This window comes from Pleuronectes platessa, chromosome 23 (assembly GCF_947347685.1).
Source record: "Pleuronectes platessa chromosome 23, fPlePla1.1, whole genome shotgun sequence".
NCBI lineage: Eukaryota > Metazoa > Chordata > Actinopteri > Pleuronectiformes > Pleuronectidae > Pleuronectes > Pleuronectes platessa.
The window spans coordinates 3947701-3966868 of record NC_070648.1 but is presented as its reverse complement, the minus strand read 5'-3'; the positions used below and the strand labels follow the sequence as shown (position 1 = coordinate 3966868).

At 46.0% G+C, this 19168-nt stretch overlaps 1 protein-coding gene across 2 annotated transcripts; it reads right to left on the bottom strand.

Annotated features, from left to right (window-relative positions):
• Nucleotides 1–493: 493 nt before the first annotated feature.
• acin1b (apoptotic chromatin condensation inducer 1b) lies at nt 494–18790 on the bottom strand. Of its 2 annotated transcripts, XR_008333906.1 has the most exons (18): nt 18621–18790; nt 17200–17265; nt 16977–17088; nt 16549–16613; nt 14944–16308; nt 14597–14679; nt 10728–10848; nt 5938–5983; nt 4961–5103; nt 4692–4838; nt 4374–4545; nt 4074–4219; nt 3350–3457; nt 3128–3235; nt 2272–2599; nt 2006–2103; nt 1315–1878; nt 494–1211 (listed from the first exon to the last, which is right to left on the bottom strand). XR_008333906.1 is itself a non-coding variant. In XM_053415596.1 (17 exons), exons 1-17 carry the CDS (start codon nt 18753–18755, stop codon nt 1546–1548), a joined length of 3576 nt encoding a protein of 1191 aa, XP_053271571.1. In that variant the 5' UTR covers nt 18756–18790; the 3' UTR covers nt 494–1545. The 2 variants fall into 2 exon arrangements, 1 of the variants encoding a protein (XP_053271571.1); XM_053415596.1 differs by having other exon boundaries at nt 494–1878.
• Nucleotides 18791–19168: the final 378 nt, after the last annotated feature.

The following is a 19168-nucleotide window of genomic DNA, read 5'->3' as shown; positions in this document are numbered from 1 at the left end:
CATCCCTCTACCAAGATTCATGAATATCCACCCGGTAGTTTTTGAGTAATCTTGCTCATCAAACTGGCGGAGGATGAATAAATGTTTTAGTAATTGTCAAGTGAAACTGTCAAAACATTTGCTGGTTCCAGCTTCTCAAGTGGAAAGATTTGCTGCTGTTTAAACACATCTGGACAACTTGACATAATTAAAATAAGCAGACAGTAGTATTTTCATTATTCAGACACAAGCTTTTCCTTTGCACTTAACCCCCCCCCCTTCACTGATAAGAGAAACAGCCGTGTGAGAAGTGGGTGAAATAAACATCCAGGCCGAGAAGCTGATAACCAATTTAAGTTTTATTCATTTTTAAGTTTTCAGCACTTGCAGGAGGAGAAAAAAGCAACAAAATCAAAGTGTTTCAAACTAAGAACTAAATTAAAAATATTAAAATTGTAACCATTATTTCTATTAGAAGATACATTTTTTTTTTTTTTATCTCCTCTTAAATATATATTTGATTGAAAGGTGGTAGGAGGGGACTGGTAGTTGGAGACGTCAGTGCAGGGAAGGTCAGCGTCCTGAAGCATTAACAGAATAACCCTCCACTTGAAATCCATCCCGTCCTTGTAAATCAACCACTGAAGATCAACTTGGGCTTTTGCATCATCACGAGCTTTGCTACCACATCTCTTCCTATCGCTTATTCTAAGTTACAGTCATGGAGACTTCAGGGAATCAGGAATCTGTGGGAGATCGAGATTCCCTCGTACAAACGTCACCTGCTTTTAAACACACAAACCTCCAAGGCAGAAAAAAACAAAAAACGATGCATAAAACTTCCACAAAAACAAATCAACTTTCTTCACGGCGACATCGACAACGGCCTGTAGATCTAGTCGTATATGTATAAAAAAAGAAAAGAACAGAAAAAGAGGAGTAACGCTAAAACCGATCCTGGAACACATTTGAAGGTCAGGGATCTATTTTGGACCGGTTTTATTACAGGGCTCCGAGGAGGAAGGAACTGTTCACCCACAGAACTAAAATAAAGAGGCGGGCTCCCAAACCTCAGCGGGGACAAACTGCTGAGGCGTGCCAAAGAAACCGCCGCCGCCCTTCCCGGCTTCTTTTCTTTGGCGGGGGAAATCGAACAGCACTACACGGAGGCGAGGAAGAGGAGGAGGAGGAACGCTGCTGCTCTCTACGGGATGAAGACTGAATTTTCGCTCCTAAGAGAACACACGGAGAAAAGACTTGAGGGAGAAAGGAGCGAGACGGAAACGTGACTTCACTACAAACCGAACATGTGAGCGACATTTGGTGAGGACTGACGTGTGGGAGGCGGGGACATGGCAGAAGTGTTTGGAAGACAACGCTGGCGTCCAGGTGGATGAATTAAAGCACGGCGGGTGCAGGTGGCGAGGGGCAGACACGAGTCCTGAATCTGAGGCGAGACGTGATTCACCAAGTGGAGACAGTCCCTTCCCAAGACTTCCTGTCTGCTGTGTCCTCCGCCACACTGCTTCCCCCTCTCTCTCCCTCAATCTTCAGCTTTCCCACCGATCAGCGGCGTCTGTCCCGAGGGTTGCTCCGGCTGCGAGACCGTCTTCCACTGCCAGTGCTGGCTGAAGGTCGACTGGGCCGCTGACCTCCGTCCCTCCTCTTGTCCGGCTCTCTGTCTCGGCCGCGGTCCCTCTCTCGGTCTCCGTCGGCTCCTCTCGCGGCGCCTCCGCCTCCGACCGCCACGCCGCCTCCGCCGCCGCCCTCCTTCTCGCGAGCCTTCAGCCGCTCCTTCCTCTCCTCTTCCCGCTTCTTGTCCTCATCCTCTTGTTTCTGCTTGCACCGCAGCTCGCGCTCCTTCTGCCGCTCCTTGCGATCCAAAATCCTCTGTGTCGCCTGGGGGACACAAAACACCATTACATTTCTGAGCACAGGTGAAGTCTCGATACTCTGAGTGTATCTTTGTACGACTGAAAACGTGTGTGTGTGTGTGTGTGTGTGTGTGTGTTTGTGTGGGACCCACCTGATCCTCTGTCAGGGGAAGCCAGTATATACATGGAGCCGCTTTGGTCTTGAGGAACAAGTCGTCTAGAAGTTTGGCCGGAGGCTCATCTCCCTTTTCTGTTAGTGAGGAAACAAACGGGTGAATTCTCTGGAGTAAAGTAAACACTGATGCTGAACAGAATCAACCCAATCACCACAGAAATTACAGATGAATTGTTACTTGTATAAAATGTGTTTGTCTAAAAAGGCAATTATTATTTTCCCGTCTCCTCCTCGTTCTCTTACCCTTCTTATCTGACTTCTTCTCCTTGCTCTTCGCCCGGTCCTTCCTCCTCCGCTCTCTCTCTCTGGATCGGGATCGGCGGCCGTCCTCCCCCGGTCTGGCGAATTCCCGGACCTTGTCCCGGTCCCACTCCCGCTCGCCCCGGGCCAGCTCCCGGCGCTCCATCTCTCTCTGCCGTTCGGCCCAGAGGTCGCGCACTCCAGCGACTCCCCGCTCGCGCTCCCGGTCTCGCTCGGGCATCAGGGGGGGCAGCCGGTTCTGAGGGGCGCTCGGCTGGGGGACGTGCTCCTCCTCTTTGTCTGGTTTCAGGATGCCTTTGACAAAGTCCAGCTGCGGATGGACACACAGAGACAAATGTCAGATTGTATGGAGATGCACGACTTCAGAAAAAGATGAATAAATAATCTGATGCCACTCTGGCAGCGGATTTGAAGATTTGCTGTGTATTAAGCAGATGTTATGGACTCAAGTACAAATGGGCAACTTCAGCCAGTTTGGACGACTCGACACTTCCTACATATTAAGAGAAAACCCCAGTGTGAAGACGCTCATTTAAAATGGCTCAAAAAATAAACTGAATCACCCGGGGACATACTGGGGGGGGGGGGGGGGGGCACTTTTAAAGACTTTAAGGCAACAACGTTTTAATATATATTTTATAAAGCAACAGAAGACGCATCCACACTTTCAGACACTGTCTGGATTCAATTTGAAGTCATAAATGAAGATTTTTTTTTAAATCTAACTTGTGTGGTTCAAATTAACCAGGAGTTCAAGGAAGTTAAGCTGGAATATTCTTCCCACCATCTTCTGTAAGGTTGGTAGTTGTGTATTTAATAGATTCAAGGTGTTCGTTACCTGATCCTGCTCACAGAAGTCCACGCTGAGGACCTTGGGATTGCTTGAAGGCCATTTGACCCCGTGGATGGCTGATCTGGTGGAGACGGCCTCCTCTGCTGTGGCGTACTACAGACACACGAGGAGAGGGAAACGGTTACAAGGCAGTGAAATCCTTCTGAAGGTTAAATACATGTTAACACAGGTGGATGTAAACACAGAAGTGAAAAGCTTCATGCTCACAGTGACGAAGCAGTGAGACTTGATCTTGTCGATCCAGAAGCCCTCCTCCACCAAGGTGCCGGTCTGGTTCAGCAGCTCCTTCAGCTGACCCAGGGTGAAGGGGCGCACCTTCAGGATGAGGACAGAGAACCAGTCAGTTACCAAAGTCAGTGTAAGGCCGATATTTCAAATGAGTTAAGAACACGATGGTGATGATATTTACAGCCTCACTCTCTGATCTGTCTTGTTTGTTTAGATTCTGTTTTATTAGAGGCTGGGTGGCAGAAGAAATGCGTTATATACTTTGATCCATGTGTCACTTTAAAGTCTTGCTTCTATGGCACGAATCAAAAAAATGTGCAAATACCAGTCATTAAATGGGTAATGTCTTGTCTTGTCATCATCTGTTTAGTCACGCACTGTGCCCCCAACTTAAAGTGATGCTTGACTGCAGCCATAATACCTGGTTAAGCGCTCCTGACTCTAATTATGGGTATGATGGTGATATGGTTTCCACTGGCATCAACACAATACGCCTCATTCACGAAAAATGTGTACGGTGGATTTGGAAAAGCTGGATTTTTTCCCCCTGAGCAACCACATAATTTGAGTTTGTGGGGAAAGTTCCAGGCTCCAGTTCAGTTAAGACACTAAAATATAACAGGATCTTTTTATGGGATTACATTATAACTTGGACTTGGGCTGTATTTGTGCCTTCGACTGTAATGTAGAGTTTTAAACCCACCAGGTTGGTCACGTGGATGATATTGGAGATTTTGCCTCGAGGTGGCGAGGGCTGCCGAGCTGCACGGATTGGGTCATCGATGGTGATGGACACGCCGGACTTCTGCTGGCTGATGGAGCGACGCACCAGACTGTCACTGGGAGTCACTGGGGGAAAGAAGAAGTGAGAGGGACTTTAAAAAACAGGAATGTGTGTAATCAAGAAGAGAGGGAGAGATGCCTGAGGGATGATGACAAGACAGAAGCAGCAAAGAGATTTATACCCAACAATTTACAGCAGTTCAAAGCCCACAAACTTTACCTTTCTTCGCCTCGATGTCAACATTGACGGATGTCTGTGATTCTGCTGCTTCCTCAGAGAGACTGTTCATCCTTTTGTCTCTGGAAGTCCGGCGCGGATTCTCCTTCTCTGGTTTCTCCACCTCTTCCTCTTCATTTGTCTGGCCATTTTCCTGACTGTCCCCTGGGACGACCTGGAGAGGAATAACAGGTAGAAGAACAGTCATGTGATGGTTCAAAACACACTTGGACAACAATTCCAGATGAAAAAGTGATTTTAACTATTTGAACAAGATCTGTACCGTCTTATTCCTAAAGACAATGATATAACTCTCTGTACCTGTGTGACAGTGCGTCTGATCTTCAGTCCCTTGTCCTGGTCACTGTGGCTGTTGTCCAGGTTCTCCTCGTCCCCAGACAGCTGCAGCTCCTCTGGGTGAAGCTCTACGACAGCCTCCTGGTTCACTTTAATGTCCGGGATCAGAGACTGAAGCACAGAGACACAGACAGAAGAAGGTTGGAGGAAAAGTTCACTGGCAAGTTTCAAGCCACAATACAAATCTGAGAGGAAATTATAAAGATTTCAGGACGTCAGTCTTCTCTCAGTACCTTCAGTGAGTCGGTGGTGATGCTGATCGATGGCTTCTTAGCAGTGACTGCTGTGCTGGAGCCCCAGCGCCTCTTCCTTCCTGCTGCCGTCGCCTCAGATTCTCCTGCTCCTCCATCTGCGGTGGCTGGAGACGTCTTACTGCCTGCAGGAGTCAGAGAAAAGGTAGTTTATCACAGGGAAGAGAAGAAAGAGAGAGAGACAGAGAGAAAACACACTGAGGGGAACTTGAGTGTCAAGTCACTGCAAGCTCAAAGCATAAGAGACTGTTTTATTATTTGAAGCCCCTTTTTCTGAGGGTAACTGTTACTTATTTAAGGCTAAAGAGTTTACAAATGGAATTCAGACAAATAATTTGATTTAATATTATGGGAAGTCGAGTATGTAGATGAAATACTAGGAATCGAGGAATAGATAAATAGCATAAGACAAAGGAACAGAGGCTCTATCCACTACTTCTTTTCAGAAAATTTTAAAAAGGCAAAACTAAGTTTTACTCGTCTAAAACAGAAGCGGTGCTGAAAACTCAGCAGGAGCAATGTAGTATGGTGAAAATAAGATGTATTGTAGCTTCCCCTAACGATATTTGCATTTGCCGACTTTGATCTAGTTACAATATGAGCACTTTCAAAATTGCGATATTTCGCTCAGATTTAAAATTTAAGTGAAGACTTCAGCTTGGGTATGGAACATGTTGAAAGAAAAGTTCATACCAACTCTGTAAATCGAATTATTTCTATAATAAAATAAAAGTAACACTGCAGGTCTAGACAGAACTCCTACGTTCTCAGCATGACTGTCACATGCGCTAATGTTCCCAAAAACTTGAATCGTTTAAAGTTATTTACAGCTGAAAACCATAGGAGAGAAAAGGAGTTTAAAATTCTAGGAGTCTGGCATTTTGTTTTTGCCAGTCCTCATGTGGGACGAATGATCCAGGAGTCAGGGGGGGGGGGGGACATGTAAGTGGTATACTCACTGGTCAAGGATATCTTCCGGGCAGCGAAAGCCTTAGGAGTTGTGCTCTGAGAGGAGAGAGAGACAGAGAGAGAACATACAGAAACCCCAGGGGTGCGGGGCGAGATGAGAACCAGAGTCCAGACCAGACATCAACAGAGAGGAGGTGAAACAAGACAAGTGGAGGAGAGGGTGCGGGGGGGGGGAGATAAAGTAACAGAGACCTGGAGGCTCCAATTGTGCCACATTAAGAAGAAGATGGTTTGGTCGATAGTGAGACTTCAGACACATTTCTGCCTTCCACCTCTGCTCACAGACACAGAGATAAATCTATACACTGCTCCCCTCTAGTTAGTTTGTGTGTGTGTGTGTGTGTGCATGATGTGCATTAAGGGCTGTGTGTAAACTGGATCATATCTCAATACTGTAAGATATTACATTACAGTGTCCACCAGACTACTCTGAGAATAGAAAGTGCCGGTTTTTGATTTGATGCTGTCACTTTGCAAGGCTGACTGGGTGTACTTTCTCTCGAGGTGGTGGGGGGGGGGGGGGGGGGGGGGGATCTCCACACTACTGTGCTTGGTACTGATGGTTAACCTTCTCTGTCGGGCCTCAGTCTGATTTTCTTTAACGAAAACCAGGAAGGATATGAGCCCCTATCTGTGATATAGTCCATTGACCCTATAACATATCCTGTGTAAATCCTATCCAGAGATATATCTCAGTTCCCTTTTAGGACTAGGTGATACAAACCCTAGTCCCAAATCCAGTCTAAATACTAAATACTAAATAGTTTAGGTTTAGGGTTGTGAATCCCCCCCCCCCCCCCAACCACACGTTGATGATTATCAGGATGTGAAGAGGATTCTAAGATCAAATACTTTTCAGAAACAAATTACCAACCCTACGTTTAATGTTAAATCATAATAATATTTAACCTGCTACTCATTAATTTTCCTTTTCAAAGCCGGCTCCTGTAATTATCTGGGAGCTGTCATGTGGTTCAGAAGAACAAAGGAAGGGTGAACTACGTATGAGCCAGCTCTCCCAGCATAATAATAATAATTTCTAACTTGTGTGATGGTAGCACATGATCCCCGAGTATCTGTAGCATCATTAAATATGAACTGACTGTGAACAGAGGTGGAGAGGAGGAGTGTTGAAGACTCAAAGATCTGTCTGGACTGTTTATACTGCAGCTGACATTCACCAATACACCAATAATTATTTAAACAAGAATCAACTGTGGATCCACAGAGTTCAAATGCATGATGAGCATTTTCAGCTTGGTGTCAAAATACCAAATTCAAACGGCAGTACATGTGTCGGTTCAGATTTGATACTAAAATTACAAAGAGGAGAATAATTCACTCCTCTGATTTACAAAAAAGATAAGGAAAGAAAAACGTTTTTTTGTTTTTTTTTACAGTTTATAATTTCAATTAAACCATTTGACACCTGATTCCTTACTGGCTTGACTATGGCCCACCCGCACGACAGTGTGTACTGTATCTAGGCAACAAGGATCCAATCAGAGAAGGCAGAGGAGTGAGGGCGGGACTCGATTTGAGTGTGCAGATTTGCCACCAGGCAGGAACTTATCACTGGATGGGACTTTTTTTCTTGAATGGGGCTGGGGAGAACTTTTTGTCGTGTTACAGTCTTTTGGGAAGCCGGGAGTTTCAAATTGTCTCATGGTGGATTCTGATGAGGGTCAGGGCGAGGTATACTTTAGCTGGAGTCCATGATCTGTGAGGTGCATCGGGAATAAATCCACTGGCTTGGATTTATAGTCAAAGGTGTCCTTCTTCTCCGATGTACGGTCCTGAAAGTCTTTCCGACATTTGAGTGTATCGGAAATGTCAAAACGATAAAAACTTGTCTTGCGAGGAGTTTGTGTGTTGTCCAAAAGATTTGAGTTGGTGTTTGAAAAGTTCATTCGAGTTTCTGATTGCCTGAAGGTCAGTTGAAGAGTCCTTGCCTTTGTTTTTTAAGTCGACAGCACAGGAACAGTCTTTTGATGGAAAAAAAAAAGGAAAAACAATCCAGGAGCTTTTGGCTTTGGAAAATTACAATCCAGAAAAATAGGTTTGATTGCCTCTAAATCATTGGGAAGTCACTTGAGATGCAAGGGCCACAGGTTGTGGATGAGATGAAGAGATAGATGTTTTATAACACTACCAGATGTCCGTCTGCCAGGTTCACAGCGGTGGCAGCGAATCTTGGTTTCCTGGAGAAAAAGCCATTGAGTCACTGACAGTGTGGCTGCAGAGGATTGTGTACATGCCCAGCACTCGGTTGGGCCACGTGTGGATGATCAATGGCACCTTGCACCCAAAGCCACGGTGCATGATTAGTCCATTAACTTGTCCTTGATATTATGTCCTTCGAATGTCTCTGTAGAACAGTTCTCTTGTGATTATCACATCCAGCTTGACGACAGGATTTCACTTTCACAGCTGAATAATGAATGTCCCCCTTTAAAAGGCTGGTTAGAGGGCAACTGCTAGCCTTCCATGCTGAAGCAAAAACACTGTTCCAGATATTTGAGAGTGCACATAATCATATTGCATCCACAGATACGGGTCTTATCCTTATCTTCCAATGTGCTGTAAAGCTCAAACCCCAAAGAGTGCTCGTATAACTGCTCTGGTCACAGTTTGGGTTAATACAGCAGATCTCAGTCCAAAGTCATTACTCAACCCTGCAAGCAGAGGGCAGTGTGGGATTGGAGGTAGAAGTGAAAGTGACACTGGAGTGCAGAAGAATTTTGTCTTTCATCGGTGCTGCATCTGGCTTTTGGAGGACAGCAGCACGGATGTTGGGAGGATGACACTTTGAGACTCGTGTGCTCATCCTCAGCATGGGAGAGTCGGGGAGAGCGGGAGGCGATGCAGAGCGTTAGATCACACTCCCCTTCCCCTATCCCATCATTCATCACCAGCACACAGCGCAGTACAGTCCAGTGCGGTTCAGATCGACGAGCAGGCCCCCAGCCCTCGAGGCCGGGTTACCATGGCGACTGCGGGCTGCTGCAGTTACCATGGCTGCCGCTGCTGTCGGTGTTGATGGGATGGAAGACGCAGTTCCTGCTGGCTCAGCGCATCACTGGAGGGCTACGGGGGAGGCCTCGCAGGCTCAGGTTTTACTCAGTGCCATACGGTTGCAGACTCTGGGCCTAATTCAGGTACCAGCGACGCACTTGGGCATAGCGGGACAGGAGTTGTAGGAGGAGTAGGAGGAGTGGAGGAGGTGTTGGTGGTGGTGGTGGTGGTGGTAGTAGTAGTAGTAGTACGCAGCAGGTACCATTAGGGGCAATGGAAGAGGCATGGGAACCTTCATAACAAAGCAATCAATGGGGTTTTAAACAGCAATCACACCATAAATATATATAGTGAGAGAGAGGCGATCATGATGGGATATAAAAAGGCAAAGATGGAAAGTAAAAGGGGGCAAATAGGGAAAAGAGAGACACTGAGTTAAAGAGAGAAAGGCGGCGTGAGAGGAGGAAGCAAGAGAGCTGGGAGGATGAAGAGAGGGTGAAAGAAACAGCAGAAACAAGCCCTGATGCATCTCTACACACACTGTCAGGGTCCATTACTCGTGCAAACTCAAGGGAGAAATCTAAACCACACACACACGGTAAAAGGACACATGCCTGATAACTTTCGATAGCATAGAGGTAATTATTCGAGGTAATCTAGAGAACATGCGATGCAATGAGCCTGCGAGAGTCTTACGTTGCTAACAAAAAAGATCTGTGGTCTAATCCGGTTGTTAATGTGTAAACGGATGTAAAAATTCATAGTGTTATTTATTTCAATAAGGGAAAACTGCATGGGACAGCATAAAATGAAATACCCTGGTCTGACTCCAAGACCCTGACACACTGAAAGATTTATTTTAGTAGCGTACAAAGACAAAAGCTGCAGGTTGGTGAGGGGGAAATTAAGTCAGTAGTACTATTTAAGTAATTAATCTTGGCAGTCAAACATGAATCAAATACTTCTACTACAAATAATCTGCTGCTAATCTAATTCAAATATTATAAAACTATTGTATTAAATAAGGAATGAAATAGAAATGGGACCATATCAATTGTGAAAATCCTGGTATTGTCACTAAAAGAAAAAGGCCGAGGCAAGAAGATAAACAGAAACAATTTGTTTCACCAGCTTTCTCTGCCACCGGTTCAATGCCTTGCCAATTGTGCAGGATGCTCCATAAAACCTAAGAGCCGTAGTCGCGCACAAACGATTAACAGCAAATGATAATTGACCTGGTGCATCAGGGCCCTGGGGTTTAATGTTTTCTCTCACTGCCTCCTAACAGACAGGAGCTGTAGGGTGAGGAACATGCACTCTCCAGAGCACAAACATCTAATCTATCACTCTATTAACATCATTACTTGTATTCTAGGAGCATCAGCACTTAACATCCCTCTAAGAGGCCGAGCCAGATAATGGACGTGTGTGAGAGATCATCAAAATTCATGTGGTAGTTATGACATATTAGTTGCATTAAAAACACAAATGAAAGGTTTAGTTCATTCCTCTTTACTTCGGGACCCAACTCCAACTCAGCCACTGTTTCATCACTGGTGATCAATTGTACAATCGTCTATGTGAATTATACGTTGAGAAAAGGATGTAGAACTCTCCACAAGGGCAAAAAGGCATGAATGAAAACATTGGAGTTGTGTTGGTTTTGAGTCATCCTCTAAGCTACACATGCTTGTATGTGAATGAGGATGCCGGTTAGTGGGAGACAGAACAAAGACCAAGGCAGCCCCACCCTCAGTGACCTTACCTCCTCCAGGCGGTTCTCGCTGCTCTCCGGCTCAGCGCCAGACGCCGGCTGATCGGCCATGGGACTCTCGGAGTCTGGTTCCACCTCTGTCACGGCGGCTGCGGTGGGCTCCGACACCTCCCTGCAGGAATAAAAGAGACATTTGTGGTCACTTGGGACTGATCGGTGAGACAGGATGATCTCAGCAATTCTCAGTAGGGTTCCCCCTTGATAACTAGCTGGGGCCTCAATCCAGACATGGCGGTGTTCCAGCTCAGCTCTTGAGACTGGGTGGTGTGAGGATTAGTGTGAAGGGACACAAAACGATGTGTAGGACAAGACCGAGGAAAACAGTGGAGCAGTCGGAGGAAGGGTGCTGGAGGCCGGTGATCTGGGTCAAGCTATAAATAACTCACCAGCTAACTGACACCCGGGGTCACAGACACACCTCAAACTAATTCATTCTCCAGGACGCACATAGCTCACGCGATGCTTGTCGTCTTCATCTGATTCTCAGTGGGTCATCAGAGAAACAGCGGTGCTTGTGAGAACGCAAATGTCCGAGTGAGACGCCCCGCAGTTTACAGACTTTATACCAGGAGGCCAGACTTACTATCTAGAGGAAGTAAGACCGAAAGTCAAACTCTGGGTAAACTACTTAACCAGTGCTCCGGACTTTACCCAGGGGTCATGTCTGAAAATGGCTCAGAGCTCACACAGCCAAAACTCTTCTTCATATTTTATTGCCTTCATCTACAACAGAGAAAATACAAGATTATATTTTTAGCTACCCCCTCAACTTCCCCTGCCAGCATTATCAAAAGCCTCCTCCGCATCCCCCTGCAGGTGGGGAGGATCACATCCTCCTCTCCATCACGGAGCACACGCTCACCTCTTTGATTCATCGTATGGCTCTTTGCATTGTACATCTGACGGAGGTTAATAATCCATTTATCAAACATGGAAACGGTTGGTATCGAAAGTGAATTCCAGGTTTGATATCAATCACGGCATTGGGCTTTGTCCTTTGGGAGTTAGGCACCAATTCTTTTCTGCCCTGGGTGTGGATGTCAGTTTCTGTGTGTGTGTGTGCCAGACCAGGGGCACACCTGTGCCAGCTATAAAGGGAGACAGATGTCTAGGAGAAATATAACCCCTCAGGATCAGGAGAGACCAGGCCAAGGTGATGTAATGAGCACAGAAAAAACACAATGGGCGATTAAACGTGTTTCTGTATAGATGCGTTCTAGAGCTTCACATTTATGTACCTAAAGGTTGAAATGAAGAAGCCTGCTGACGTACAGCTTCAGAACAAAACCTATCTGTTAGATCTACCGAAAAATAAATGTTACTTCTCACAATAATTGACATAAAGTGATCGTAGGATTTGTTAGACCTGCAGCATCCATTCAGAATCATTGCAGCTCAACAGAATTTACTTAAATCCAGAAGATGAACTCTCAGAACTCTTGTCACTGATCAGATCACACGTGTAATCAGCTCCCAGTGAACGAGGGTGAGTGCACTGATGCCAGCTGGGAGAATGATATCACACCATCAGGGCCCATTCACACCGACTGTACAGCGAACAGATGTCTGCTGCTTTAATGATCTCCCTCGACAACACTGAGACCATTAGCAGCCACACACACACACACGAATCCAGAAATACAAAACACAGGTTCTCTGCGGGCTCCACGGCGAGATGCAGCCCAGTGTGGCCGCGCTGAGTGAGCCTTAGTGGGGGGGACGAGATGCAGTGAATCCTCAGTTCAGGATAAGAAACCCCTTCGTTGAGGCTACCTGGCATGACTCAGTGTTAAGGTCAGGGGAGAAATCACTGCCACCACGCTTCTACCCCCCCCCCCCCCCCCCCCCCCAACACTATGAAACCCATCATTTATTCATCAGTGTGTTCCTTCATCGAAACGCTATTTTAGGCTCTGATCACCTCCCTGAGAGCACGTCTTCCTGCTCCTTCACCCAACAAAAGACTCACGACGTCCCCACCCCCGGTGCTCCTCACATGGACGAGCATGGAACACAAGGCCGGTGAGGGCTAATGGAATCGAACAGGCACGGAGGAGCTGCTGAGCTGAGCTAAAGGTTCACACACAGGCGGTCTCGATCCACACGATGGGACCGGATCGATTCCTTCTGGATGAATACCAGACTTCTGGGGTCGAACAGGTTGGTTCTCTTACCCGTTTTTGTTGCCTTCGGACAGCATGATGCCTCGACAGGAAACCCCGGGTGTAAAAACAGACACCCCAGCAGCTAGACGCGCTTCTTCCGGTTTAAGGTAGTTTGAAAACGGGGACTCGAACCACGAATCGGACCCGGTGGTGGTTGTGTCTGCCTCTGATTAGCTGCACACTGCGTCGGCATCAGGGATGCGGTGCATGCATGGCGGCCATGTTGGCTCAACAGACCTGTGTCAAGTATACCGGAGTGCAGAAAATAGTTTCCGGTGGGCGGTTTTTCAAAGTAAAAGTCCGGCGAGATGTTTAAATTGTGGCTCATTCCAGAATATAATCGCAAACAAAATCGTTCTCTCGGCATTTAATCAGAATTGGAGGAAAGTATCAACACGGGAAGGCGATGGAGGAACAGCAGCAGCAGTAGAGTCGGTTGTGGCATCTGTTCAAATGCCTGACAAGACATACAACCTGCTATAATTAGGAGCTATGAGAATGTGTTTACAGCTGAGCCGTGTTTAAAACATCTTGTAAGCATGTTATCAAGTCTGTGACACATGTTTCCAATGTCTGTCCACGCTGACAAATTATACACGGCCGGAAACTAAGGCAAGAGTTTATCTGACCGGTCCAATTTGTCCAGGGAAACAAATACAACTTAATAGTTCAAGAGAAATGGATAAAACTACAACACAACCCAGTTCATTCAACTTCAGTGGAGACAAGGTGCTGTCTGTTGTTATGGTAAATGTAACATGTGATTCCACCATGTCATCTAGATAACATAAGTGTCTCCTGTGACAGAAAACCTTGTCTTTTGGGGAAATAATGACTCATTTATTCCCTTGTTTATTTAAAAACTGGTCTAAAAGTAGAATCATGGAATGATCGTGGTTTGTGAAAACAGCATGCAATAATGTAGAGCTGGACAATAAACGATATAAGTAATCATTGCAGTATAAAGTATAACACAATGGCCATGAGGGACGATGAAGGAGTGTGTTTACAACCGACCCCTGTTTAAAACATCTTGTAAGCCTGTTATCCACTCTGTGTCACATATTTAGATCCCCCATGCCTGCCCATGCTCACAAAATATACTCAACGCATAATTATAGCAGCCATTCACGCAGCCAATCAAATTTGTCCGAGCAATAGCCGAGAAACAAAGCTGAATATAACTTAATAGTTAAGGAGAAACCGAGGAAGTTCCGACCCAACAGAGTTTATTCGACTTCAGTGTAGACACGGTCCTCTCCGTTGTCGTAGTAAATATATCACGTGAATCTACAAAAACTTCTATTTAGTGATAATGATATAACAAAGGTTCAGTATATATCGAGGACAGTGAGTTCGTATAACCTCAGATTTGTCAAATGTTTGGCTGTTTATCAAGTGTTTGTCATTTTCTGCTCATAAAGAAGAGTTTAAACCACAGCCTTCACTAAGGTTAAAATCTCTGTCTTTTAACTTAAGAGATAATAATAGTTCTTAAAAGGCAATTAGTAACAGAAAATAGTTTAAAAAGTAAAGTTTAAGAGGGACAAAGGCCTTTAAAGAGAATAGAATTAATAACATGCACAGTAAACACAGTAAAAAAATATAGAAAAGGCAAGAGGGAGGTGTATGCATATTTATGATTATCGTTCATTGTGCTGGTGTGACTTTTCCATTTTAATAACTGTTACTGACCTTTTGGAAAGGTGTCGTTTCTCCACCTCCTTACTCAGGTTGGTATTTTTTCCTTCCTCTGCTTCTTGTCCTTGTTTTACCTTCTGTGAAATCATTTAAGACAGAACAATGAAACACAAATAGCAATACGCTTTAAGTTATGTTAAGATCAGCCGTGAAGAAAACGTTTTCTTCAAAACTAAAACCCTACATGGCTGAAATAATGTGAGGAGATTGAAAGGAATAAAATACTGGAAATGTCACCAAAAATTTGTGATAAACATGATTGAAATATGATCAAACATGGGATTGTTATCATTATTACTAAACCTTAGGAATATCTATCAATGCTCTAGTCCATAACTGACCTTCAATGGCCTGGCAGGGGAGGATTTTTCCCTGGAGGAGGAGGATTGTGATGAACGTGAAGACGAGTCTGATTTGGAGTCAGAATCAGACGAGGAGCCTGAATCTTGTGGCTCAGTTACAACCACCCACGCTTTCTTGGCTGTCTGCTGTCTCTTCTCCTGCTCGTCCTTTAGCCGCTTCTCCTCTCGTCTCTTCTCATCTTCCTGCTGTTTTCTCTCTTTTTCTTTTTCCTCTTCCAGACGTTTTCTCTCTTTTTCTCGCTCCTCTTTCTGACGCCGTTTCTCCTCTTCTTCCAGGCGTTTTCTCTCCTTTTCCTTCTCTCCTTCCAGGCGTTTCTTCTCTCTCTCCTGTTCTTGTGCCTTAATTCTCTCCCTCTCCTGCTCCAGCTGTCGTTCTCTCTCCTTCTCTTTTTTCAGGTGCCTCTCCTCCTCCATCTCTCTGGTCTCTTGTTGCCTCTTTCTCTCCAGTTTATGCAGTGGTGACTCACTGGAAGACCCAGCAGTGGAATGAGCTGCATCTTCTGACATCTCGTGCACAAGCAGAGAGAGGGGTCCGTGCCTACTCTTCGCAGGGGGGTCAGGGCTGCTGGAGCGAGAGCTGGAGTCAGAGTCTTGCCTCTGCAAGGTAGGAGGTGGGACAGACTCCACCCTTGGTGCAGGCTGAGAACCCTCTCCCTCCTGGTTCTCTGCGTCTGGTGGACTCTGCTTGGGTGTGTCAGGGAGGGGAAACAGGTCTGGGGGTGGAGAGGGAGGAGGCGTGGGGTGGCGGAGCTGCATGGGGGTGTGGTGTACCTGTGGTGGTGGGATGTGCTGCGGAGGTTGAAGCTTGCGCTTGGACCTTGCGCCTGCCAAAGGGACACTGGGGGGCATCTGCTGCGGCTGGGGAGGGACTCTGTTAGCCATTCGTGCTTTGCCAGGACCAGGCCCCCAATCCTCTTCATCATCACCCTCATCATCACCGTCATCATCGTCACTATCCATAATGACATGGCTTCCCGTCGCTACTCCAGCAGATCGGCTCAGGTGGAGGACGGGATGAGCTGAGCCAGGTTCACTCGGGGCAGTTCCCTCCCTCTCCTGGGCTCGGGGCACAGCAGGGGGCAGCCCCTGGCGATCTGGCTTACCCAGGACGCGCACTGACAGGGAGGCTACAGCACGAGGAGGAGAGGGGGCTGGGGGCTCCTTGTGCCCCATGGCTCGCTGCATCCTCGCCCCTGCAGCTTCAGGGGGCTCATGGTGGTGAAGGGTGGGACTGGGGCCCATGTCAGGGTTGTATCCCATCATCCCATGACCCATCACAGACGCTCCTCCTCCTCTCTCCTCTGCTCTGGTCAGATTGGACTGGGAGGGTACGGGGCGGTGCGGCTGGGGACAAATAATCACAAGTCAGGAAACATTTTATTTAAAGATTTCATGATGGTTCCGGAACTACTAAGATCATAGATAACAGTTTAAAAACCTAATCTGTAAAAGCACAAGCAACATTTTTGCATGAGATGTAGAATATAGAGAGGCATAAGAGGAAAAGAGATTTCTCACAGCATTAATTTGCCCTGAATCTTTAGTTTTCCTCATTGGATTATTCAGTATGTGGACGTAACTGACCTCAGAGACATAGCAGTCATTGTCTTCCGAGTGGTCTTCATCCTCCTCTGGCACTGCTGGGCTTTCTGTAAGGGAGGGAGAACAAGGCAGGGCTTAAGTGTCAGCACCAAAGTTCAGATTTAAATTCATGAGACACAACGTTTGGATCCTAAACTAGGACAGATCCATTTCTCTAACGTTTCCGTCCGCGCAGAGATGGTGTGGGTTGTTTGAAAACTAACACAATTTGACCTTCTCCTGTTCTCTGTTTCCAATGATTCAAAAAAACCTGAATGTCAACAGTGGCTGAGTAATATGCTTAATATTGAGTTGCATGTGCATGACGAGTGAATCCTTGTCATTGAGTGTGTTTATCCATTCATACGTCGTTCACAAAGCACAGATTGTTTTTTACTGTTTGATTTCTGATTGTGTGTCTGATTGTTTACCGTCGGCGTCTTCCTCCTGCTGGGCCTCTCTCTCAAGTCTCTGGCGAAGGAGCTCCTGCTGTTTGGCCAGGTACTGTTTGATGAAGCTGTTCTGGCACATCTCCTCCCCCATCTATGACAAAGAAACACACACAAAACTCAACACTTGGAAATAACATCTCAGAAATCACACGCGCTGTCTTAGGATAAGCAAGCAAGCCCATCTTTGATGATCTCAACCTACCTGAGAGTTGGGCTGCAGCCCACTGTGGGAGGAGGAGGACCTCTGTAGGTTTTCCAGCATCAGAGCCTGCCAGGGATGAGGAAGAGGAATAAGTATACTACATGATATTATACCATAAATTCAAAAGCAAATGTCAACCACATACTTCAATATAAGGGAGCGAGCTGCAGCAAAGTTCTATGGACAAACTCTAACTCAGGGATTCACAGTTCTGGTCACCATTTCACTCCATAATGCACAATTTTAATTTCAATTAAAAGTAACTCAAACTGGATTTAATTACAAACGATCCTGACTGGGAATACTTCTCTATTTCTGGAGAATTATATCAAACAGCATGTGAGTGATGGGCCTCCTGTGCCCTCATTATTTACACACTAGTGATAGCCTGGTTGTGTTGTCGTATATATATATATATTATGTATATAAAATGCTAATAAGTTGTTTTAAACCCGGATCGGTTGTAAACAAACTCCCTCATTGCTCCTAATCACTATTGTAATGCTGTATTGAAACTAAAATAACTACAACACTGGTATTACAGTAAGTATTACACGTGGTTCTAACATATAATTATGTGACGCAGAGTTGATATAACAGGCTTACAATATGTTTTCCACATAGATCACTCCTATTGGTTATTGCAGGACTTTATTGATAATGCAATAATTACAGATATTGTGTTATTACCCTACGCTGTTGCTTGTTATTCCATCTCTACCTGTGTTTTCTCAATCCACCATCTACTCTAACAACTTTTAAACCAATGAGTGAACACATATATGATTAAATGTGTTATTATATACCCGCTGGATCTTCCTATACATGGACTGCTGTGTGTATATTTAACCAAGTGTCGTGTTTACATAAATATGGCGAACAGGAGTATTTTCAGTGACAGGGGGCGCTTGTGTGCCCGGACCCTAGTGCTTCTTAAATCCTCGCTCCGGCCCTGAAACCTGTGGTTGTTTGTAAACTCAAAGTCTGCAGCTAAAAACAACAACAATAAAAACAACAGCACTAGAAAGTACACAACGCGAATGGGTCGCTGTTACGTGTTTACATCGCCAGGCGCGCACCCGTCGCTCCCAACACACACACACACACAAAGCGCGGGCGCGGCCATGTACAGTACGCTAGGCCTCGACTTGACAGGTGCACACTTCAACGGACACACGATGCACCGGGAGTCGCTGTGGATTAACTCCAGAGCCGTAATGGCGGACGGTTTCCTCCCCGCCGGCCCGTTACAGAATAACCCGGTTTAAAGGCGGTTTCAGCGGCAGGAGACGGTTCATGTGTTCCCGCTTCCCAGTACCACACACACGGCCTCGTAATGTCCACCCGACCCCCCCTCCTCCGTGTGTCTGCTCCTGCTGAACTTCGCCGAGACTCGAGCCCCTTGCCGGGGGAGCACTCACCCCCTTCAGCCGCTTGACCAGCGCGTTCTTCTGGCCGCTCTTCGGCAGGTTTCTCTGCTCGAGCGCGAGTTTCAGGTCCGCCACTCGCAGCGACTGTAGAGGTTTCCCGTCGAGCGTAATATCGTCGTCCGCCATTTTGCTTCCCTCCGCTCTTCGAAACTACGGTGGCTCCCCCCCTACTCACCAACCCCCCCGTCACCGCTCGGCTGTTTCCGGAAGAGCTCGGGTCGGACCGGGGCACACGATGTACCCTCATGAATGGAACAAACTTTATTTAAAGTTCATCCAGCTTGAAAAGGCTCAATACTAATATTATAAATCAATTTATGCAATAACTATATTAGCTTGTATTGTATTTGACTTGTTTCTTATTGTAAACTCGTCCCATCTTTCTTTCATTTCCATTTAACTGTTGCACTGCCGAGCTGATCCTGTTTCTTCATGTCCTTTGTTCACTTGTATGTAACAAATAAAACTTTTAAGAAATTAAAATTCACTGTTTCCTGCAAAGCAAATCCCTGCACATGCAATAAACCACAACAAGGCAC

Bases quoted from the DNA above. Each gene is read 5' to 3' on its own strand.
- acin1b (XM_053415596.1), bottom strand. From the start codon at position 18,755: ATGGCGGACGACGATATTACGCTCGACGGGAAACCTCTACAGTCGCTG. The intron at 10,849-14,596 runs GTCAGTAACAGT...TTATTCCTGCAG, and splicing joins AAACGACACCTTTCCAAAAG to GGAGGTGTCGGAGCCCACCG. The intron at 4,220-4,373 runs GTAAAGTTTGTG...TCTTTCCCCCAG, and splicing joins TGACATCGAGGCGAAGAAAG to TGACTCCCAGTGACAGTCTG.